This window comes from Lutjanus erythropterus, chromosome 8 (genome assembly GCF_056507025.1).
Source record: "Lutjanus erythropterus isolate fLutEry1 chromosome 8, fLutEry1.hap2, whole genome shotgun sequence".
NCBI classification, from domain to species: domain Eukaryota; kingdom Metazoa; phylum Chordata; class Actinopteri; order Lutjaniformes; family Lutjanidae; genus Lutjanus; species Lutjanus erythropterus.
This window is the reverse complement of record NC_139324.1, coordinates 5,046,846-5,072,720: the sequence shown is the minus strand read 5'-3', so window position 1 is coordinate 5,072,720 and position 25,875 is coordinate 5,046,846. Positions and strand designations below refer to the sequence as shown.

Sequence of the window (25,875 nt, the reverse complement as noted above, 5' to 3'; positions counted from 1 at the left end):
ATTTACTCACATCACATTTCAAACAGTTAAACCAGCATAGTCCATGAAGTCTGACCTTAAACCTGCACTCTTAAATCTCTTAAATGATACTTTTCTTTCATCATCTTTGAAAGACAGAGGGGTCAGAAGATGATGTTGCTTTCATATGTATCAGTCCCCTTGGAGACAGATACTAATATTGGGGACAAAAAACAATTCTTATATTGATATATTGGATACTATTCTTTCTTTGTGTATATATATATATATATATATATATATATATATATATATATATATATATATATATATATATATACATATATATAATACATACTCATATATATCACTCATTCTTGAGAATTGGGACAAAACTGTATTTTGGCATGGTTTTGATTTATACACTTCCAATCATGCTGGAAAATTTCATTTAAAAGATCAGATAAAAAAATGTGAAAGAGCTAACAAAATGCCCTGTTTTTTTCCCTTCTCTGGATAGTAATACTGAGCAGCCATTTCATTTTTTGAAGTTGCTCAGAGTTCTCTTAATCGTCATTAAAATACACATTTTAAACCATAATTTGTATTTAGCTTTGATTTAGAAGGGCTACAGAGTTGACATGATATGTCTGAGACACATCTAAAGCAATACTGTTTAGTTAATTTGTAGAAAAAAATAGTTTTTTATATAGCATTTCTGCCTTTTTTAAACCAGGAGGTGAACACAGAGGACAGAGCAGGTTTAGAAATTAAAAAAAATAATAAAGCAAACATTTCATAAATTACATATATTTCTTTTGTTTCTTTTTTTACTTTCTTTCTTTTTTTTTTTCTTTCTTTTTTTTTTTTTTTTTTACCAAAAATAGGATCTAGAGAATTGGTATTAATTTTTTTTTTTTTTTTTTGGTAGGACATGATTTGTAACCTGACAAGCCAGATAGTTTGTTACACAGAAGCTTTTGGAAAGTCGTACAGGCACTTTCAAAAAATACTTAACAGGTGACTGTATCAACAATCTGTCCATCATGTTTAACATGGGCTAACTTCAACCAATCAGATCAATGAACCATATGAAGCAGTGGGAGAGCACCAAGGAGGAAACACAACAACAAGCCACAGTGTAAAGTATGCAGTTTGCATATCAGTAGACAGTTCTTGTCATTATTGTAAAGAAAATGTGTGCATAAAAGGGACTCTTCATGTTATCGCTTCCATGGACGCTTCTCCCTGTGACCACACATAAAACCACACCCGCAACTACCAGCTGTCCCTCCTAGGACACTGACTGGCAGCACCACTTCTTATGTGGACACAAACTGATAACTTGAAGCCTGGTGAGACCTCTACTATCACATGACCATGACATTTTGCGAATCAAGTTCCCTTTCATGATTTGTCCCGATTCTCAAGAATGGGTGACATATAAAATACAAAAGGACATTACGGCACTGAAGCAGTAAACTTTCACTGGCATTTTTAATAATTATAAATAACTATAAATACAAAAATTAAAACAGAGCAACTTGCATTAAAAATGATTAAATATACATAAAATACAACAGACAAACAAACAAAAACACTAACATAAAAAACAACAAAAACAACATTCGCCGATAGACAGAGTTTAGACCAATACAGCAGTGCTAGGTCAATTTTGAGACAATAATATCAGCTGACTGATATATCAGTCAGGCTCTATATGTAATAAGGACACCGCAAAATAATCCTTCACAAATGCAGAAATTAAAAGCAAAATTAATTCAATCTCATGACTTCACTTCTACAATGAGTGTCAATCAATATCAAACCTAACCCTCTCACCACCATTTCTCTTCAAAAAACTGTCACAATGCCTTAGTTTAGGATGCAAAACAGTTTCTCAGAGGCAGAAAAGCATGCACACACACACACACACAGAAACAGATGCTTCCATCGGGTCAGTTAAGGGGAGCTTTGTTAAGGCAGGGACCTGCGGGACTCGCAGCAACTGTTTTGGGGGCTCCCACTGCTATGTGGGGACATTAGATAGATGTTCAGGCTGATGTGGAGCGAGTCAAGCTGGACTAATGATGTTGAGTCAGCTGCTGTGGATTAGCAGCCTGCCGGGAGTTTATTGTAGAGACAACTGCCTCAGCTGGTTGGAAGGCACTCGGTTAAACTGGCTGCATAATACAGTATGTACGTAGGTGTGCGAGAGACGAGAGGAAGGTGGATTGTTTCTCTTTGTGGAGGGAAAATAACAATGGATTAAAATAGACACGGGGAGAGAAAAAGAAAGCAGCAGATGGAGAGACAAACACGTGTGAGTGTGTGCGCAGCAGCAGATTTATGGCATTCTGTGGGGTTCAGAGAGTTGTTGCTGCAGGTGGAATTTGGTCATTTGGCTGCGGAGGATCCTCAGAGGACCATCTGCATGTGTGAACGTGTGTGCATTAGCGTGAGCACACATGTGCACGTATGTGTTAAGATCAGGTTAAGCTGAGGGCAAGTCAATACCTGTGAACTTTAACCCCAGTTGAAGAAAGTCTGTATTATTCATGTTTTAGTTAAGTTTAGCATTTTTCCTCCTGGAGTGTAAGATCCATTTGAGTTTCCTTTTAAATGCTAATATAACCAACCACACAGGGTACTATACAGACAGACCAGACCATTATTTCTCTAAAGTAGTAATGCCTGCATGTAGGAGAGGTATTAAACGCTAGCACAGCAAGCTAACACTAAGTGCGACGGCTGCTCTGCAGGTGGCTATGGTGTAACTCTAATAAAACAGGCCTGTTAGTGGGGACTGTTGGCATTTGCAGTGCCAGCGCGCCGGGCCTCCCTGCTGGGTTCAAACAGTGAGCAGCCATCGCTACAGACACAGGAAGGCTGGCTGGTGGGCAAAGCATGACGGGGGTGGGGATGTCTGTCTGGGAGGTGCTAACGAGACTCTGGGATAGAAAGAACTGGAGGGAGGGTTCTCTTTTCTTAAAGTGTTTGGAGAATTAGCTGTTAGCAACAATATGATCTGTAATATTTTCAAATAAATTTAAATACATGAATAGAAATACATGCGCATAAGAGCCTCTACTCTGCTTTATTCTCTCTGTAAAGATATTGCTGGAAAACGTATGCATATATGTTGTCCAACATGAGCAACTATGAAAACTTTTTCATTTAACAAAACAAAATGCAGATTGTTTATATTTATTAGCTTTATAGGGAGCATTTTAAGTATTTGATCCTTTTTCTTTCTCTGTCAATTAATTTCTTGATTATTGCGCTGTTTCAAGTCTTTCCTTATACTTCTTGTTTTCTATGTGTTAAAAATAAAACATTGAAATTGCATTGGAGACACCATAAAAACAAAAGACAACAGCAAGCCAGTAAATAGTTAAATGATGACAGAAATGACATTTAAATGCATTTCTATGCTGTAAAGGACTTTGAATTGTGTTTTGCCTGAATGGTGCTATATAAATAAACTTGCCTTGCCTTTATGTGATGCAATGCTGCGATGCAACAGCATGGCAGCTGGAAACTTTACAAACTGAGTCTCAAAATCCTCACAAACCACAAAACTAACTATGAAGGAAGTGACAGAAACGGAGCGCAGGTAACAGCACTTCACCAGAGCACACTGGCAGAGCGCTCATGGCAGGTGAAATTTGTTGGTTTATCGTGCTTATATTTTTCTATTGACAGGCTCAGATTGTTATTCTAAGTGTCAAGTGAGAGGTCTTTTTTAAAGAAAGAGTAAGATATGTTTTGTTTAACCAGAAACAGCTGTTTTACTGCTCTCCTTTTGCAAGATCTTCAGCCTCATTCAAACATGACAGAAACAAAATAAAACTCTTGGTTTGTCTTCTCATTGTTCCAACCATCAACAACTCTAGTTTGATTGAAATAAACCTTTAATTCACAGTGAGGAGGAGTGCAGAGTTTGCAGGGCAGGCGACGCCGGACAGGGGAAACAAGCTTGCATGCATGCTGGGATTTCCTAACTGAACTATCAGAGGATGCACAGTTTTACTTCCTCTGACTGTGTGAAAATCTGGTGTTTTCACATAACAGATAACAAAGAAAGGTGTTAAAATGTGAGTCGTAAGGCTCATTTATGCTCAACATTAGATACGCACATGGACATGGATGGAGCCTTCTGTCTATGTTCATGTTGTCTGTACTTCTGCACGTTTTCTGACAGCTTCCAGATACAGACTAAATGGAGCAGTACTGGCGGTAGTAATGGCGGCAGTGTATCGGTGTAGCCAGTTTAAGTGAAACATGACCACAGGACACAATGAAGAAGTTTTAAAAATCCAATAGTATCGTAAATGAAATCCGTCATCAGTTAGGCAGTGAAAATAATTCTCCATCTACCTGTCGTGATGTATTTAACGGCACACAGACTCCTGTCTGTCTGTAACATTGCCTCTGCTTTTGCTGTTTTTCAAGAGGTACATAATTACAACCTCCTCCAGCATCACCATGTTTGTTGTTGTCATAAACTTTCAGGAGTTGACCCTGAGCAGCGCTCTCTAGTGGATGTATTTATGGATGCACTGGAGCATAAATAGGCCTTTACTGGTAATACATATCGTGTTATATCATATATTAATAATGGATGGCCAAATCTGATTCAACTGAAAAAAATATTAGCTGGGGACAGCCCTAATATATTTCACTCTATTATTGTTTTTTTAATTGCATGGTTATTTATAATTATTAAAAATACTAACAAAAATTTACCATTTTACTGCCTTGATATCATTTGGAGAATAAGTTTAATAATAAAGTTTATTGTTAAACTGTAAAAATATACAAATATATTGTATTTATTCTATATTCTGTATATTATATTCTGTTTTAAAAATACTGACAGATGTATCACTATCTATATCTTATACTGGTGTCAGCACCCACTGCCTACCTCCCCAAATCCAGTATCTGTCTGGCCCTAAATAGAACGAGGCGGTCAAACCTGACAATCTAAAAGACTAAAATCAAACGCTTCTTGCCACGGACTTGTTTGGGATCCATCTGAACATTGTTTTAAGTTGGCTCCAACTTTAAAGGTTATTAAATGCACTTACAGAAATACCCACATACTGACCATAAAGGCACCACAGACATGACAAACACACAACATCCTTTAGACATTCCAAACCCTAAAAATGAAAGCCAGCAAACAGCTGTGACTTTGCTGCTCATCTGACTCAACAAGCATCCAAACTAACCTTCAGTTCGGCCGACGCTACTTTGAAGACGAGCTCCACCACCGAGCCAACAGCCAGACGGGCCGCACTGGACGAATGGACCTCATTCCAAATAGTGTCGCTGTCCACCTGCCAACACAAACACACACACGTACATGCTGTCATTTGTTGTTTATATCACATTTTTTTAAAAGGAGCAAAAAATATGCAACTTTGTACTGTTTTCCATTTATTTGGGGATGTTTGATGGTGTGGTTTACAGTACTTCAGTGTGACAGCAGTTGTAAAACTGTGAGGACATTTGAAATCATTTAGCTGGTGTCATTTCACAGCATCAAAGTGTGTCTTTGAAAATGGCAGTTTGGAAAATGTTTTCACTGACGTGGAGAGAAAACAACAGAGAGAGAAAGAGCATGAGGCAGTAACTCATATTTAGAAGCTTACTCATACAGACAAATGGTCAAACCTGCACGTACCAGAACAGAGAATCACTTTTGTAGGTTTACTTGAGAACGCAACGGAGCAAATGATCACTCTGTGTTTTAAGCAGTTAATAAAGTTTGCCAATATGTTGACAAATCAATGTATCGATAAAATCAATTAAATTTAGCGAGTTTTTACCAGATTAGGGATGGAGGGGGAAAAATTGATGAAGCATAGTATCTTGATTTTCCACATGGCAATATTTTGTCAACACACAAACGCCAAGTATGGCTTTTTTATTATTATTAAATTAATGTCATGGCAAATGCAAATTGAACTTTTTGGTACTAGAATAATAAAATCACTTGCTGTTTCACTAGATGGTGCTGAGTTTTTTTCTGTTGATGTCAGCAGAGGTCAGGGTCAGCAGAATTGGTCGTTTTTTTTATTCATAGACATACATACATACAGACGCCACATTAGCCTTGGATCGCACGCCAACGTTGCTGCCATTTTCATTAGATCAAGACTGACCTGTGAGCAGACATGTGAATGGTGAGAAGCTGATTCTCTGTTATGTTCAAGGCTTTATGATCCGCATGGGGTAGAAAAAAGTTTTTTTCCCAACTTACATAAAGCCTTGAACATAACACTACTCATTGAGATCGGTTGAGAAATACAGAAAATCCAGAGGTCCCTATTAATATGTATTTGTTCTCAGGTCAGTCCTGACCTATGAAAATGGCGGTGATGTCAACATAACACAGGAACAAGCAGAAGCGGTCAATACAGCATCTACTTAGGTATGTCTATGGGCTTTTATAACAGCATTGGGTCAGTCTGTCTTCTTTCCAGTCCTGTTTTGATGTAATAAAATCGACTGAGATGAACAGACTAACAGCTTTATTGTATGAGATAAAACAGATGTTACAAAGTTTTCCTTTGGGGACATAATTCTCAGATGAAAACCAGTAACAAAAACAAAAGCACAAAAACTACTGGATGCTGTGGACAGAAGTATGTGTCAAAAAAGGAAAAATATATACATATAGCAGATACTATATTAATGGTATACGTATATATTTCATGGGATCATTATTTAGTAGTGTGTGGACTTTTCTTCATGAACACTGGCGTGAAATGGTTTTAATTTTTGCTTATTTACAACTGACCTGCTAGAGGACAGAGAATTTTAAGTCTGGATATAAACAAACAGGAAATTCTGCATTCATCAGTTTATTTAAAGGAGTAACATGTAACAAAAATCATCCAAAAATGAGCACAGCAATCAAAATAGTCAGTTAGAGCCAGAGACTAAATATTAAATAGGTTGAAATTCTATTTAATATACAGTGTATGGCTGAAGTGTGTTGTTTCCCCCTTGAGGAAGCTCAGGCAGGCTGTATGAGCACTGCAGGAGTGCAAGACGAGTGAAACATTTTAATTTGACATTAACAAGCGACAACAAGTTCTTCACTGTAAGCTGATCAGCTGTTTAGAACTCTGTCAAGCGTCTGTCGTAAAGCTAAACTTAATACACTGAAAACTGAAGCCCACTGCTCTGAAAATACACGTTCTGGAGTTGGAGTTCAGTGACTGCCTGCCTCACTGCCTGCCAGACTCCATTAACATATTGCTAGAATACGAATCATTTGTTACAACTCAAACAGGTGCTAACTCCTTCTCTGAAACTGGCAAACAATAACACAACTTACAGACCAGAAAAGAAATTCAGAAAAGAACAAGCTGGCTGCAGTGTTGTTGTTAGATAAGATTTAAACTTCTTTAATCTCTGATAGCATATCATGGTCATTTTAAGATTTAGTACAGTAAATATATTACAGATTTCCCCTTTAATAGAGTGATACGATTTCAGGATTGATTGATTGTACGTATATTTGTATGTGTGCGTCTGTGTGTGGATCTGTGTGTGCTTGAGTATGTTCAGACACAGGCCTGCCATTCAGTGGTCAAGCCTGATTAATGCTGAGGCACGCTCAGTCCTCAGCCCCAATCACAACACTACACACACACACACACACACACACACACACACACTCATACAGGCCAAATGGGCCACGATATTCTATGGGAATGATTGTGAGCAGGGCCATGCACAGGATAATATACACACCCTCCATCAGGCATGGCAGATACTGCAGGCAGATGGAGCGCATGATAAACACAGAGAGAAGAAGCTGGCAGAGGAAGAGAAGAAAAGGAAGGCCTGTATGTCAGTGTGTTTGAACTGTACACACATGTGCGGAGCGGAGCATGCCAGAGCTCTAGCCAGGCTTTCTGATGTAAACCCGGAGCTCTTCTACTTTGAATATGTCAACTTTAAGCAGACAGACAACTGGCCTTTTCATCCGCGCTGATGGCCTCTCAGTCAGTCAACTGCACCGACTGCTGCATTAACCCCCTCTGCCACCCAGTCAGTCAGCCCTCTCCGTCTTTCAACCAGTCAGCGCGTTAAGCGACTCAACAGCTTTTCAAGCCAGCCGGCCCACTTTGCTTTCCTCTTGTCTGCAGTGATCAAGGCTGGAGGAGGACTCCATAATAACATCCACAGGGCAGAAAAAGACTCTTTTCAACTTGTGCCAAGATAGACTTTGTCATGAAATAAGACTGTGGTTCATTTAGCAAAAAGTACACACATTCTTTATTCAAGTAGAAGTACAAATACTTAGAAAAGACTGATAAAAGTAGAGGTACTGATTTACTTCTTAGGTGAAGAAGTACAGGCTCTGAAATGTATTAAGAGTATAAAAGCAAAAAGTTGTCCTCTGAAGACATTTTTACCAGCTGTTTCTTTGCAAAGCTAACTGAACCTCACCTTTTCTCCACAGTCGACTCTCCCTCTCTTGTTACTCCTCTTTTGTTGTTATGTCTTGTTGTGTCTTTTATGACATTTTGGTCATGTTCATCTTTTTATGCCTTTTACATGTTTTCATCCTCTAACGTTGTTACATCTTATTCCATGTTTTGTGTCATTTTTATCTTTTTACATCTTTTACATTGTTTTCACCATGTTACATTTTTTTTTGTTTCTTTAACGTCATTTTCGCCTTGTTACATTCTTTAAGTCGTTTTTGCCTTGTTAAATCTTTTACGTTGTCAGGTCCTTTATGTCGTTTTAGGTCTTGTTACATCTTTTATGCCTTATGTTGCCTTATGCCTTTTGTTGTTTTGTCCTTGTTGCGTCTTGTATCTTCTTACATCTTCTACGTCCTTTTTGTTGTGTTACAACTTTTATGTTGTTGCACCTTGTTACATCTTGTTTCATCTTTTATATCTTTTTAGGTCTTTCACGTCATTTTTGCCTAGTTACGTCTTTTATGTTGTCAGGTCCTTTATGTCATGTTCATCTTTGTACATCTTGTTAAATCTTTTATGCCATTTTCATCATGTTACTTCTTTTGTTGATTTCCCCTTGTTGTGTCTTTTATCTTCCTAAATCTTTTACATCATTTTTTGACACTTTTACATTGTTACCCCGTATTACGTCTTGTTACATCTTTAATGAAATTTTTGTCATGTTCATCTTTTTACGTCTTCTGTCTTATACATTCTTTTTGCCCTGTTTTTACGTCTTGTTATGTCATTTTAATTTTGTTGTTTCATGTAATTTTTTATAGCTTTACATCTCTCATGTCGTTTTCGCTCTGTTACATCTTCTTCTGTGTTACACTCTTGTTACATCTTTTATGTCATTTTTGTCATGTTCGTCCTATTATGTCTTTTATGACATTTTCATCTTTTTATGTTATTATGTCTTGTTATGTCTTTCACATTGTTTTCACCTTGTTACATCTTTTACGTTGTTGTGTTTTGTTATGTCTTTTACATAATCTTCATCCTTAAATTTATTGTCTGTGATATGCACTGACTGATACACTGAGGAACTGTCTTTTCTGTTATTTTTCCATGAATTTAGTATGAAACTGATCTTGATGTTTGCAAGCCAGTGTGCAATGATGCAATATAAAAATGTAAAATTTCACCCAAAGGCATTAAAACTCAAGTAACAAGCCTGCTTTGAAACTGTATGAAGTAGAAAGTAGATATTTATGCCAAGTATACATACCTGAAAATTCTAATCTTAAGTAGAGTAACAAAGTATTTGTACTCAGTTGCTTCCTGTTTCTGGTTTTTAAAGCTTAAAAACTAAAAAAGGCGGGGGTGTGGAGGTTTAGAGAGCGTCGTTGATGGGTGACTGATGGAGCTGAACATGAAGACAGAGTAACAGCGGTGTGTAGTAGCAGAGCAGGCGAGCAAATGAAAAGCCAAGTGAGTGAGTGAATGGGAAACTGAATCACATACAAGTCAGGTTAATGAGCATAAACAGATGCTCTTCTAAAGCAGCATGTGGAGACCGAGTGGTTTATTGTTTCCCATGTTGATGTTAAGTTTCGCCTCAAGCCAGGAGTGGGACACAGGCTAGTCAGGGAAAAGTGAAAGGGAAGTGTGTGTGTGTGTGTTGGAGGTAGAAAAGAGCGGGAACGTGCTGGTATGACAGAATGACGGCTCTCCGCAGGCTGACAGCCTAATTTCAGCCCCCTTCCTCTGTAAACGTGTGTGTGCGTGTGACTTGTATGTGTGTGTGTGACAGGAAGACAACAATTTAGTCCCATTTGCCATTATACAGAGCAGAACAGAGCAGCAGAGCCCTCCTGTTCCCACCACAGCAGCAGCAGAAGCACCAGACTGGGGGAGGACAAGCGGGAGAGAAAGAGAAAGAGGGAGGAAGTATGGATGACATGTAAAAGAGTGAGACAAAGAGAAAGACAAGGTAAAGGGCTGTGTAGGTGTAACGTAGGTGTGTGTAAAGAGTATCACAATATCAATATTAAAGCTTCTACAAGAAACTTTCATATTTTCTTGATTTTGGAGGCTCCTGTGGACAAAAGAGGTAGAGTTTCCACAACGATTACCACAAAACATGAAGTCAAAAATAAAGTTATTTACACAAAAATCTCCTCCTGCATCACTTTAACTGGCTAACGTACAACACATTATAATTTTGCCAGGGAAAATGTGAACGCAGGATCGTTTTGTCTGATTTCATCTGGACCATTGATTCTACCTTAAATTGAAAACTGATCTGTCTCAAAAAAAACAAAGCACTTGGCAGGTGATTGTGTGAACCATCTGTTTATCACATCTAACTTTATCCAATCAGATCAATTATCTAGGCTAACCTCTTTGGGAGCTGCCACTGTTTGTTTGTTATGAGTTGCTTCCGTGGACGCTTCTTGCTGTCATCACGCCTAAAACCACGCATGTAGCTGCTAGCAGTCCCTGCTAGGATGCTGACTGGCTGCACCTCTTTTGGTGCAGACACAAACAGGCCTGGCAAGATGGATTCTCACGTGATCTCGTCATCTCGTGAATCCAGCTGCCTCGCAAGGTGACATAAAACCTATGATCTGCCGTTCTTTACAAATCAAGACTTACTAGTCTAAACAAAGGGAAAGCCATCAGTGCAAAAACTGTGCAAGTTGAATTGTGATCTTAAAATTGAAAGTCAAATTGAATGGTGGATCTGGAGAACTGTGACAACCCTTTGGAAAGCTGCGCTGGAAATTCTAAACATTGTGACAAACACAACAAACCAGGGTTCAATGTTTATGTTTTTTTAAGACGTTTTTATCTGTTTTAAAACTGGTCACCATTCACTTAAACTGTTTGGGAGATTCTGCAACACTGTTTTCCTGTGAAACTACAGCAGTGTTTTGTGGACCACAAAAATAAACCTAACTTTCAATAGTCATGAGGGTGAGTAGATAATGACTGAAAGTTTATTTTTGAGTGAACTATCCCTTTAATGTAATAAGAAATCAAGAAAAGCAGGAATACCCCACCTTTGCATTAAAATATCAATAGTTTTCTCTTTTACCACTTTCCTGGTCAGGCAGATCTACTTGCCCAACATGGAATTGTACTTGCCCTGGGCCAGCAGGCCAATTGGCAACCCTTATTACTGAACCCTGTACACACACAGACACACAAATGTACAGGTGTGAGACTGTTCTAACACATCTGTTTCAAAAGACACCACTTCCAACTCTCCAAAAACCAGCCTTAAAGCACAAACATCCCCAAACACAGTGCTGCGCACACAAACAAAAACATACCCCCCACCATACCAATGTACACAACGCACACAAACACACACACACACACACACACACACACACACACACACACACACACACAGCTTGTATGTTGAAAACATCTGGTTATAATTACAAACACGGCGGAAAGGCAGGCAACAGCTTTTGTTGCCTCTGGTCCTTGAAGGGGCGGTGTTTGTGCGTGTGTGCATATGTGTGTGTGTGTGACTGTGTTTGTTTGGTGGAACGAGAACAAATGGGACCATTATTTAGGCAGGGGGCAGTGAGAGAGTGGGCGAAGGGAAACACAGTTATTATAATAGTATTTGATGATGCTGAAACTATGCTTATTTGTTTCACTACAGCGTCTGATGCAGCAGTGCCAGTTGGGTATTGATTAGATTAACACAAAGTCTTAAAAACGCAACAGTCTATTACAACAATTTTCCACTGAATAAAGCAGCGTGACTAACACCGGCCATTTCCAAGTCATATCAGGCAAATTACGAAAAGCTAATTACAGAGTGAATATTTGTAAAATGACGTAAGCTTGCCCTTAACTTACTTACCCCTATGCCTCCACATGGTAACCTCACAAACATGGGACTCACTGAACCTGAAACACAAAGACAGAAATGGAGAATTAGAAAGACTGATAGAATATTAGAGAAAGAAGGCGAAGAAAGCGAAAGGTTGCCAGGTGAAACTTTCAGGACTCGCAGGCACAAACAGGCATATGACCCCTGAAACTGAGCATTTGACTTTCTGACCTAATCTAACAGCAAGAGTACACAGGGGCAGGCTTTAATTGGGCGAGGTGAAGGAGAGAAAAAAAGTATCTCATCGCCCCGATAATCAAACCCTCTGCCTCTTCAGGGGGAATCGAGGTTTTAGACCAGAATGAGATCTGTTTTGCCGTGAATAGTGGAAATAAATAAACTTCAGTTTTATGACAGGTCAGAAAATAAACAGAAAACTAGCTGGTCTGGAAAATACGATTTCCTCTAAATTACGAAACCTTTATTTTTTATGTCTGCTCAAACCAAACCACATAAAAACTTTTTATATAAAACAAATCAAATGTTATACTTGAGCAAATCTGATTTTCTTATTCTGGTAATATGTTTTTCAATGTAAAAGCTGCCTTATTTTTAACAGACTAATCTCAATCCAGTGTTGATAACTGGATTAGTGTAAAGTTTCATGAAAAGCTCAATAGGCAGAGCGTGGCACTCACTTTCAGAAAAAAATACATGTGCTCAACAGCGTCTGACAAAAAGAAACAGTCCCTAAACACATCCTTAATAGAGCTCAGCGGTGGCCAAAGTACACATATTCAGTGCTTGAGTAAAAGTACAGATACTTGTGTAAAAAAGAGACTGGTAAGAGTACTCAAGTACAAGTGAAAAAGTACAGGCTCTGAAATGTACTCAGAGTATGAAGGTAAAGAACATTTCTACCAGCTGTTTCTGTGCAAAGCTAACTTAGCCTCACCTTTTCTGTCTCTTACGTCTTTTATCATCTTTTAGTCTTGTTATGTCTTGCTATGTCTTTTTTCCGTCCTCTTGTCTTGTTATGTCTTCCTCACCTTGTTATGTCATTTTTATCATTTTGTCTTATTATATTTATTAAGTCATTTTTTGTGCTGTTGGCATTTTTGTTTTGTTATCTATTGTTATATGGTTTTTGTTTTGCAATGTCTTTTATGTAATTTTCGTCTTGTTACTTTACATTTGTCTGGTTGCGTCTTTCATGTCATTTTCATCTTGTTAGGTCTTATTGCAGTGTTTTCATCTTATGTCTTTTACGTCATTTTTTGTCTTGTTATGTATGTTCCATCTTTTATTTCATTTTTGTCTTGTAACATTGTTTTCATCTTATTATGTCTTTTACATCATTTTTGTCTTACTACATCTCGTTAGGTCACTTTCATATATAGTTATATCATTTTTGTCTTATTATGTGTTTTTCATCTTGTTACTTTTTTTGTCTTGCAGTGTCTTTTGTCATTTTGTCTTCTTACTTTATATACATTGTCTTGTTGCATCTTTAACGTTATTTTTGTCTTCATATGTACTGTTACCTTCTTTTCATTGTGACACATTGTTTTCGTCTCATGCGTTTTACATTATTTTTGTCGTGTCATTCTCATTTTGTTACATCTTTCACATCTTTTAGTTGCTTTTGTTTTGTTGTGTCATTTTTGTCTTGTTACATCATTTTAATCTTGTTAATCTTTTTGCACTGGCAAAACAAAAATTACAGGTACCTCCCCTTAAATGCATTAACATTAAATTAACAAACCTGTTTTGAAAATGTAAGGACTTTCAAGTACAGATATTTGTATACAAATGTAGAAAATAAAAGTTTAAAGTTGTAAGAAAAATAAATACTCAAGTAAAGTACAGATACCTGAAACTTCTGCTTAGATACAGTAACAAAGTATCTGTACTTAGTTACTTCCCATCTCTGATAGAGTGTCTTTGAATAATTTAATCCCTGACTAGTGGCCACCGTCATGGTTCTTCTCCATTTTCATTTCTTCATGTGTGCAAAACCACCTGTAGGCTGAACCTTGCACAGGAGTATCTGGTAATTCTCCTGTGGAAGCAGTAATAATACGGGGAATTTATGTCTCCACTGGAATGAAAGCTAAGATGACCACTGGGGTTTGCCCCTTAGATTTTAGAACATACACTTGCGCGCACACACAGACACACACACACACACACACACACACACACACACACACACACACACACAGACTGCCTCGGCCACACCTGCACTTTAAGGCACAAACCTAAGTGACTAAGCAGCCTGTGTGACTTTTAGTTAACAAGCTTCAGCGGGTCCTCACCTTATCGTAACACCTCCAGGACTTTATTAGATTGGACCTTTTGTTATGACACGGTTTAAGCATTAAAGCAGATCCCTTTAACAGACGCTGCAGATTCACATGATGGATTTAGTTTGTGATTTACTCTGCTGTGTATTGCATGTATACATGTACACAGATATGATGTCTGATTTAAACTTCAGCTGTAAATCTTTGCCACACTGTACCTGTAAAATACTGTGAAACACTGACGCAATTATTTATCTCAACACTGAGACATTTCAGTCTTACAGGTTCCACATTTTAGCAGACTGATTAAGATTATAAGCAGGTGGACGACAGCATGGTGGCAGTCAGTTTGTCTAGAAATGTATACTGTAGCTGGTAGGTCAGCTCAAACTTGTAATGGGTGTGTTTGTCAGTTCGTGCGTGTGTATTAAAGTGTTATTGTATGTCTTACAGTCCAGTTTCTGCCGCAGTGGGTTGGTTCCATACAGCAGGACGTGGGCTTCAGAGTGGACCGTCTGTAACTCCTCCAGTGAGGCCTTTCTGCCGCGGATACACTGGTGACAGAGCAGGATGGAGGAGATGACAGGGATAAAAAAAAAAAAAAGACGAGAGAAAGAGGAAAATTATCCTCCTATTTGGTTTAAAACTCTGTGTTCACCATCCAGACTGCCAGAGATAATGGTGGAAGTGGATCATATAGTCAGCCCCAGTGGTGTAAATGAGAATGTAGGAGGTGAAGCTGGTTCATTTTCAATCCATAACCTCAAACTGTGCTGTTTTCATTGATAAAGTCAGGAGAAAATGGCTACACAGTGCCCCCCTCTGGTCATCATAACAACCTACAATCCAGAGTTGAGCAGTGGCATGTATGAACATATGAGTTATAAGCATTAATAAGAAATAACAGTGTACAACAAGTACACACACAGGACACGAGAAAAAAAACACTACTGACATGTTAATAACATGACTGCAGCCTCTTAAAAACCATGTTATAACTTTATAAGTGTATGTGTGGACTACTGTTAAAAGTCATCAAAAATATTGATATGTTGATACTGAATATTTGAAATGCTTTCAATACTCATTTTTCACAGTATTTATACTACTGCTTCAAGTACAGATTATTTTCATTGTTGATTAATCTGTTGGATATTGTCTCCATGAGTAAATAATCTTGTCACATTAGGGATTATTTCAGAATCTTTCCACATTTTATGCATTTATTTTTTTTATCAGACACCAGGGGTGGGTTGTTTAACCATTTTGGTGACATTTTAGCACATTTTAGCAGACTGAACTCCATCAAATATGCCACATTTGACTTGACTTGACAAGCTTCAGCTGAGTTTCAGACATGACTTGTAGCTGCTGTGCTACACAAGAAAAAAAAATCGGGAAAGCTCAAAATTGGCCATGTACTGCACTATTTTTTTTCACATGGAGGTGGACTCCAGAATATAAAGAATAATAAATAAACAAATAAGTTATTAAGTATTAAGCTCAACTCAAATTCTTCAGTTTGGAAAAAGTTTTACTGATAATCGTTTGTTGAGATAACTTACTTTTCTTCTTTAGAAAAGCATCTTTGAGTTTTAGAAACCCCTCCAAAAATTGTAATTTCAGCACCAAAATAATGGCAAAACAGGTTCACTGCTCACTGCGACCAATTTCTTTTCAGTCTCTAGAAGTCAAAGATTCAAATTTATCTCAAAAAGAAAAGTAAATTATTTCAACTAAGAATTATAGTTTGGCAAAAGTTTTTAAAAGTTTATTTCAAGTCAAAAATCTATTATAGTACATCGCCTTGAAATTCTGAGTTTCAACTGTTTATTTCATACGGTGTAGTGGGCCAATCACGTCACATTAAATGCTTGTGATTGGCTATGAGCAAGACCACAGAAATTCTACATTATTTTCGGGATCTGGGTACAAAAAAGGATCGAATGCAGGTATCGTTTGACTGGAGAGTTTCGATACTACTTGGTACTGTGTTATCGAGTACTGATACCCAGCCCTCACCTAATATAATCATATTCCATGATTTTACAGATGTTGAAGAGATGTAGTATACACAGTGGAATTTAGATGAAGGAGGAGGACAGAATCAACAAATCAAAGTGGCAAAATTTGACTCAGCTACACTCCAGGATAAGACAATTCAAGTCTATTAGATTTTTTATACTTTATCTGGTAACGTCGCATCCATTGGGCCTCTGTGGTCAAATGTAACTGTGGCCTCACCTCGCAGTGCGCCCTGAGGCCTGTTTCCTGTAGTCTGGACCAGATACTCTGGATGCGTCCGGCGTGCTCTGGATGACTGGTGGTGTTGCCACACATACACTGGTGCTTCTGCATCAAAGAGTCATACACCAGACCTGGAAAACACACACACACACACACACACACACACAGTTTCAGAGTAATTGTATATCTCTAACAACAGGAACAGTTGTCACGACAAGATTCCTATAATCACACGCTGCAGGTCTTATGGTGTGATTACCCACTGCACCTGCTCCATCATAAACAAGAGGTCATGTGGAGAGGTTCCAGAGACATGAGGTGATTCTGCACAGTAAATTACACTTGTGTAATGTGTGAGTTATATCGTCAGGAGGCCCAGAATACCCAGCAACAACCTGCTGCATATACAGAACCATTGTATGATGGCTCATCCTGCTGTGTGGTTTCCTCTAACCTGCAATCAGCAGGATCAAAGTGTGTTTCTAGATTACTGTTTGCTGCTCCGCTTTACACTCTGAGAAAAAGTGCTAACTAGAACCATATGGGGTTCTCTTGCTTGTCCCTATGGGAGAACCCTTTTTGGTTCCTGGTAGAATCTTTTATAAAGGTTCCACCTGCAAACCTTTCAGAGAGTTCTACCTGGAACCCAACATAAAGGGTTATACCTAGAACCATCTGTGAAAGGTTTCACTCAGAACCCCCGATGAGAGGTTTTGCAGAGAACCCTTCTATGGTGTGATGGTTCCACCATTTAATGATACTAACGAGAACCCACCAGGCGTGTTCTACCAATAACATTATATTATATTATATTCAAATGGTTTTTATCTAGAACCCACCCAGGTTCTACAGAGAACCCTTATATATCCCAGGGGTCTGATCTAGAGTACACTCAGGGGGTTCTACTGAGAATGTCTTTGTGCCCCAAGATTTTTGTGTACAACCCCCCCATAGGATTATGCAAAGAACTCTTTCATATGGCAAGAATTTTATCAAGAACCAACCCAGGAGACTCTACTGAGAACCCTTTATGAGATAAATGAAAACCCTATTATGGTACCGTTCACGAACCCTTCACAGAGAAGTTCTTCAATGATTTCAACAATCCTTGAAAAACCCTCTCTTCTAAAATGTTTTTTTTTTTTAGATGAAAAGTGTTGTTCTTAATGGAACCCTTAGTCTTACAAAGAACCCTTCACAAACCCTGTCTTCACAAAAGCAAGCATCTTCAGAAGCAAAAGGTTTGGGGAGAATCTCAGCCTCTTCAGGAAGAACCCTTGTGGAACCCTTATTTCTGAGAGTTTAGGATGGAGCTCTGTGTGCGAGCAGTACACACACCTATAAAAAGGAACATTTTCAGTTTTGGCTGCAGTGTGCATATGACCCATATTATTATCATTTTTCAACAAACCAGCCTTACTTTTGTCAGTGATCATGTTGACAAAGAATTTGCTGACGTGTTTTTATGTCCTGACTAAATTGTGACGATGACGTAAATGAAAAAAAATATTGGCAACAAAAATGACAACAAAATCTCAAATGTTCATTCTGCCCTGACTGGTAAAGACGAGACAAGATGGCTCTGTTCAGGCAGACTGGATCTGTTAGATCACAGTAATCAGCATCTCAAAGCACTAATAAATCTGGCTCATTAAAAAATTTGTGAAGAAAAGTGGACACTTTCCTTTTACATTCAAACCCAAAGAAAGACTGAGTGTATTGTTCCCAATGAAGCTGGAGTGGCCTTGTGAACTAAAATGTGTGGAAAAAACACAAGCAGTTTGAAAAGATACGTGAAAACACACTGACCTGATGTCTGACTGCTGAGGTAAATGATGTGAGTCGATTCAACAGCATGTAAGTGAATTCATGTTTAGGATTAAATGTATTATTTGTCCAGCTCAAAGTTCTGTGAGGATTCAGGGCACATTGCCTTGCTCTGTTAACATGTTGTTAAATTTAACAGAGCCAAGCTCACAGTCAACATCTGCTCCCTCTAAAAGATGATTTATGATTTCTTACAACCCATAAACAGACATTAACTCATTTGGCACACAATTAACGTAATTCTTCCTTGCTTGAAACAAAAAATGGAGAAATATGAAGCCAAAGCCATAGGAGACCCAAGTAATTTATATAAAAAAAATTGAATTATCAGGTAATAAACATTATCAGTGTCTGAAAACCAATCATTACTGATGACCAGGCTTGGAGAGTAACAGATTACATGGAACAAGATTACCTAATCTGGATAGGAAAAAAGATAACTGCATTCAATTAGAGTTACAGATAAAAAGACATAATCAGATTACAGGTACAGTTAGTAAACATGGGGATCACAAATTTAAAATAAAGAATGATATCCTACCATGCACAGTGCACACACAGCTGACAATTCATTATCATGACCTCTAGTGAGAAAATGCTTCAATGGGTGAAAATTTCACAATTTTTGTCTTTAAATCAATCAATCAATTAATAAATTGTGCATAGCAAAGGATGCTTAGAGCTGCAGCAATTAATCTATTGTTAATATTAATCTGCATCTAATTTGACAATCGATTGTTTTTAATTTTTTAATTAGAAAAATATCAAAAACCTCTATTTTCAGCTTCTTAAATGTAAACATTTTTCACCATTTTCTGACATTTCATGGACCAAACAACTAATTGATTAGGAGAGAAAATAATCAATTGATTAATCGATGATGAAAACAATTAAAAACACTATATTAGGCAAAACAATTTCACCATATCTTATATTGAGGTAATCCAAAAGGAACATAAAGTATTCAAGTTACACTGCTTTAATATTGTGATACTTGGATTATGTTACTGACTGCATTTTTTAACAAGTAATTAGTAACTGTATCAAAATCTATTTTTAAAGTGACCCTCCTGGAAACAGACCTGTAGTGAATCGAGGTTTGGCAGGCGGCTCCTGTACGACCATGGGGAAGGAGGCGGAGGCTGGAGAAGACTGAGCCCTGGAGAGGGGGCGGTGTCCACCAAAGTTCACTGATAACCCGGCCGCTTCCATGGAGGCTTGGTAGTTCCTCAACTGGTGGATCCTCTGCTGCTCTAACAGCAGAGCCTGCTGCTTACACACACACACACACACACACACACACACACACACACACACACACTGGGTGACATACTGTATGACTGCTGGACTGCAATATCTTTCTCTTGCCAGAGGGTGGCACTAGATACTAGAAAATGTAAAGCTGCTGTAAAACACAATATAAGCCACTTCCATGGGAGCTGATATTGGGTTACACAGTGACATGCTGGTTTTCTGTTCTGTGCACTGATCACATGACTACACCATATAAATATGGTAGTAATTCAATCTTCTTTGGCAGGTCATTAACCCAGAGCTCTTACAATATCTTTCATGTGAGCCTTCAGCTGAAAACACTATACTTAAAGCCCTCTTTTGACAAGTATAATGGATACTATTAAAATAAAATCACTTTATTCTCAACTGCACTTCACATAATGATTACTTTCTTCATGTGACTATAAAGGGAGCAGCCTGAGAGACTTGGCAAATAACAATCCAACAAACTCCTCACCAAAAGAATCAAGCGAAGTGAGAAATCAATTTTTGGAACATGTACTTATTATTAATATTTTCATTTGAAGGAGTCTCATGAGAGAAGTTGGAAACTCGGAAATTAGAAATATGTGGGTGATCTTTCCGCTCAGAAGAGTCTCACCAAGCAATCCTGTTGTTCAATTGTGATGGGCGTGTCTGCTTACACTATGGGCGCCATGGCGACAGTGAGAGGAGTGCCTGATTGAATTTGGCTGAGCGGACAGTAGGGATGGGCTAGACAGATGAGGACACGGTGTCCTGACTGTATGGGAGCGCATGCGCGTGCACAGATATCCAGCCTGAGCGATATACAGACGGGGAATGTATGTCGGATACGTGCAGGGACATGTAACGCAAAATTGGGAGGCTTTGTGTGTAGTGCAGGGTATTTGTGTGGGTGTACAGTGTGTATTTTGAAAGCATGAGAATGTGTCAATATGGAGTCGTGTTCAGGAGTAGTGTGGAGGAGGTACACAAGCCCTAAGCCATTCATAGAAAGCACACTACTCTACATTAGTAGAAGATAGTGTGCATAAGTACATTTTGTGTGACTTGGGCAAAAAAAAATTAAATATAGCTTAAAATATGCCGGAGAGTGGGCAGGATAGACAGTTAGGATGGACTGAATGTAGAGTGTAATGTTTCAGTCAGTCACTGCGAGCTCCATCTGTCACTGCTGTCACAGAAATCTCATTCCATTCTCCTTCAAGACATACTACACAGGATTATCCTACAGAAAAAAAACAATGTATAGACTCATATAAACGTGATTCCTCTAAATCAGTGTTCCTCAAACTTTTTACATGACATACCACCTCAGAAAATAGTCCTCTGCAAGTACCACCTTAATGTTTTGTGCCATTTGGTGCTAGCATGTATAGCAAACACTTCACTAGCATTTTTTAAAGCCTCCATAAACCCAAATCCATTTTAGTCTTTTAACCATGAACACATGAAAAGTATTAGAAATCAGATTTAATCCAAATTCGAAATACTGTCATCTACATTTTTGTCCACCTTCCTGTTTTGGGTTTGAATTGGGTGTGTTTGTGCTCTGAGATTTATTATGCAATTAATTCTACAAACCAGTCCTAAAAAAATCTGTCAGTTGCTATGTGGGTGCAACAAAACTTCTCTTCTATCGCTGCTGCAGCTGAAAGTCTGAGCAGCTCAACAACATTGTATCACTCCTTTAGCGCAAACACTGATTTAACATGGCACCCAAATAAATATCCATTTAATTGTACACTATATTTAGAATATCATAGCCTTTACTGACAGAGAACTGAAGCCGCCATCTGTGTTCACTTCACAGCCCCAAACCTCCATTGAAAAAAAGTCATTTTCCCTTGCAGGACATGGAAGCTGCTGGTCTACTGCAGCCTCAATCCACAGCCAGTAACATTAGTTTAGACCTGAACAAAGTTGTTAAGACACAGGTCAAACAATAACACAAACTAACTAACAATCACAAACTCCTACGACTCCACTGTCCTGTGAGGTAAAAAGACTGTTTCTGTCCACGGAGTTTGGTGGTTGTGAAGAGAGCAGAGATGGTCAGTTCCCTATTGGAAAACGTTGTCTGACGACAAAGTAAAGCAGCGAACATGTTCTAAATATAGTGCACGCTTAAACTGATATTTTTTTAGGTGGTCTTTTGTTTAAATGGCTAAAATCTGCTTTGCTGCTGCCTGCATCTACAGCGGTCCACAGCAGGATATCACTTAGCTTCTGTGTTGGGACTCCTGAAGCAGCTGTCACTCAAATACAAGCTGACCCGCCCACACGTTCTTGGAAAATAGTCCACACAGTAAAATGAGCATTTTTTCTGTTTTCATTTTCATTCATGTCTTTATGAATGCTTCATGATAAACTAAACTTTGATATCATAAATGCATTTTTACTATTTCAAGCCAAGTTTCCAGATGCTTTTTTTTGAAGCATTCATTTTCATTCTCTTCACCTCACTTCTGTTTATTATCTTCTATCATGGTTTAGCTTGTAACTGCTGGATGGACGACATATGCGCATGCAGATACTAAATATTTCAATGATCTGATATTTTTTGCATTTTCATTTGAAAAATTGTTGACAGTTTTATGTTTTTAAATGAACTTATTTCATTTAAAAAACTCTATTTCTTGAATAGAGGGAGCTCACGTACCACAGTTTGAGAAGCTAGGCTAAATGTCTCTCAAACTTTTTACAGTATCAGTTTGTTTCATCTTTTTATTTTTACTCTGAAAAGCAGATTTAGCTTGTTGAATCTGCCTTTTGACTGACTCACAATTTTACTCCCAGTTAGACTTTTTCAAGTCTTCCTCTTCCTCTCCTCTTCCGCCCTGCATCCTTACCTGTCTGAACAGGAAGTCCTTCTCGGCCTGTCTCTCCCTCTGCTCCCGCTCCTCCTGCTCCTGGGGGTCTGGGGGCTCCTGCTTGATGACCAGCCCTCGCAGAGGCCCCGTCTCCTGCACAGACGTAGAGGAGGAGGACGAGGATGAGGACGAGAGCCCCTGGTGCTCCCTGAGTTCCTCTTCTGTTTCCTCTGGGTGACTCTGGTGTTGCCTGGCTGGCCCGGAGCCGCTGGAGCTTGCAGCCTGATCGCTGGGCTTGGACATGATCTAAGGTGAGGATAAGAGAAGTTCAGGTCAGACGTTTTACAGTGCACCGCTATGACTGGGGGTCAGGCCTCCTCTGGATCATGCATGCTTAAAATAATCTAAATCATGGAACACTCAGATAAAAACTGTCCACTAAATGTCAGGTCAGTATTGAGGGATGAACTGATATTGGTATATCATAAAACACAAGGCAGGTTTATTTATACAGCACCATTCACAAGGCAATTCAAAGTGCTTTACAGGAGCATAGAAATAAATTAATATTATAGCTGCTATGCAGCGATGGCTTAGGGCCGGGTATTTTGAGGAGAAGAAGTGAAGGATCAAGAGGAGGAAGCCAAAAAGACAGAAGAAGAGAAAGGAGGAGACAAATGACATGAGGGTGCGGCAGCAGAACTGTCCAGACCGTTAACTATTAAAAACTTCTAAAATTAAAAATATCTATGAAATCGTGTCTCTGGTCCCCAAAGGAAACACTTAAATAAGCATTAGTACATTACTTCAGCATCACCCTGGATGCAAACTCACAACCTCTGATTCCCAGAACAAGTCACAACCCCCTGAGCTACATGTCAAGTGATAAACTACAGATGGCTTCACACTGTGACTCCAGCAATCAGCAGGGCTGCATGAAGGCAAATTTCAACACTAGTCTGAAATGAAGAGAACATTAAAATTGCATTTAAAAGATCATAAAAACAAAAAGCAAAAACAAGGCATAAATACAATAAAACATTCAAGACATTGTATTTTTAAGACAATAACAACAAAAGCAAATTAATAAGAAAATGGACGTATAAAGGGATATAAAACAAGGAAGAATCTGGCAAAATTGGACACAGAGAACCAGGTATAATATGAAAAATGTAAGATACTGTCAAGAGTGCAGGTTTGGTTTCAGAAGTGTGGGCGGACACAATGAAATAATATAAAAATATATTAAATATAAAAAATATTATATATATTCATGTAATTGACACCTCAGAGGTCTTATTAAGAGAAACAAATTATCATTTTTTTTTGAAAAATAAAGAAAACAAAAAGAAACCACAAAAATCTAGCTTCAGCAAACATGAGAGAAAAAGAGGGCAGGAAAGACAGTCAGTGTTTTACCTACAATAGCTGACTCTCAATACGCTCACAGTTTATGGAAGCAGCATGAATCCTAACCAATGTACTGCTGCGGACAGAGTCAGCAGCAAACACCACCTAAAAAAGGCCAAAATGTAAAAAAAACCCTACACTAGTTTTAGTGGATGCCATATTTAGAATTTTTTCAAGCCTTACCTTGCCGTCAGACAGCCTTTTCCAATGGGAAATCACTACAATACAAGCCAAATATCACTCTCTCCAAACCAACCAGACTCCATAGGCAAAATCATTCATTTAATCTTACTGCTGCCTAGACCAGTTTTTTGTGTGTTATTGTGTGAGTTCTGTATTTTAAATGGTTGGTTTGGTTTCACCAAAATACCACAATGACAAACTAACTAACAGATGCAGGCAACCTGAGACCAGTAACTCCCCTCTTCTGTGAAGTAAAATGACTGTTTTTGCAAAAGGAGACTGGTTGTGCAGAAGAGAGTGATATCTAGCTTATACAGTGGCAGTAAATATTCTATATATAGTATATACTTAAGCTGATTGTATTTCTGAGGTGGCTAAAATATGTTTTGTTGCTGACCATGTCCACATCAGTACATTGCTTAGCTGGTACTCTACTGCTTCAAACTGGGGGTGTGTCGACCGCCATCCCTCTGACTAAGGGTAAGTACAGTATCTCATTCAAACCTGTTTCAAATAATCCAAACTATCCCTTTAACTGAGAGGGACAACAATGCATGATGTACTGCTTTTACATGTGTTGGCCAACTGAAGATGTTTTTCATTCCAAAAATAGCTGACTGATTGGTTTGAGCACCAAAAAAAAACATGTAAAAGACCTCAAGTTTAACCAAACAACAGCTAACATTAGCCGTGTACTTTCTGTACACATGGAGATAAACCTGACCTGTAACTCTGAACTCTGGTTATGAGGTTATTTATATAAAAAACTCATCAAATTAGCTCAAAGACTGTATTTGAAAATCATTTGCAGGTAGAGGAGAGGAAAATCTATGAAGGAAACAAGGGAGAAAGAGAGGAAGAATTGTAGATGGGAATCTTGTTGTGGCAGCTGTCCCTGTCCCTGTCGTCAAAGACCTCAACCTTGATGCGTAGGTCATGATTGGAGCGGACCACTGTTTGTACATGTAACTCACACACACAGACAGACACACACACACAGGCACACACACACTTGGCTGGCATATTGCCCAGGGAACAGTCCATTGACGTCAGAGGAGCAGGCTCTTGCCTCATCCCAGTCCCTCTTCTCCAAACAAACTCAAAACACTCATCCACTCCCGCTGCTCGGATTCTCACTCTTCCTTTCTCTCTTGTTGTTCTCTCTCTTTCTCTCCTTCCAGCCCTGCTTTTTAACAGAGGAAATAGTTGCTGGGACGTGAACCATGAGGAGGACGGACGCGACATGAGCCTGTTGAATCAGTTGGAAGGCAGAGGGAGCGGGAGGTGGGGAAGGGAAGGCGGTTGTATACACAAACACTTGACACCAGTTGACTCTTGTCACTGTCGGTCTGTCTCTCTCACACGCTTCCACAACACTATCATGTTAGTGGGTACAGCAGAGTTCTGCTTTAGCTGTCTCAGGTAATTAATTGTAAGCAGCGGGCTCAGGCTGGAACCGTTTCAAGATTCTTTCATTCCTGTCTTTGCTGTCAACATGCCCGACTGTTAAAGCCAACTTTTTAGTTAGCAGAAAGGGCCCCTTTTCACTGCTGACTTGA

General features: G+C 38.7%; 1 protein-coding gene across 2 annotated transcripts in view; it reads right to left on the bottom strand.

The window, feature by feature from the left end:
- Positions 1-25,875, bottom strand: part of hdac4 (histone deacetylase 4) — a 204,797-nt gene that overhangs the window by 34,606 nt on the left and 144,316 nt on the right. For both annotated transcript variants that reach the window (XM_084724281.1, XM_084724282.1), the window contains 6 exons: positions 22,763-23,029; positions 19,715-19,901; positions 16,803-16,936; positions 15,010-15,112; positions 12,283-12,329; positions 5,196-5,303 (listed from right to left, as the gene is read on the bottom strand). In XM_084724281.1, the coding sequence (XP_084580407.1) occupies positions 5,196-5,303; positions 12,283-12,329; positions 15,010-15,112; positions 16,803-16,936; positions 19,715-19,901; positions 22,763-23,029 (846 nt within the window). The remainder of the gene's footprint in view (positions 1-5,195; positions 5,304-12,282; positions 12,330-15,009; positions 15,113-16,802; positions 16,937-19,714; positions 19,902-22,762; positions 23,030-25,875) is intronic.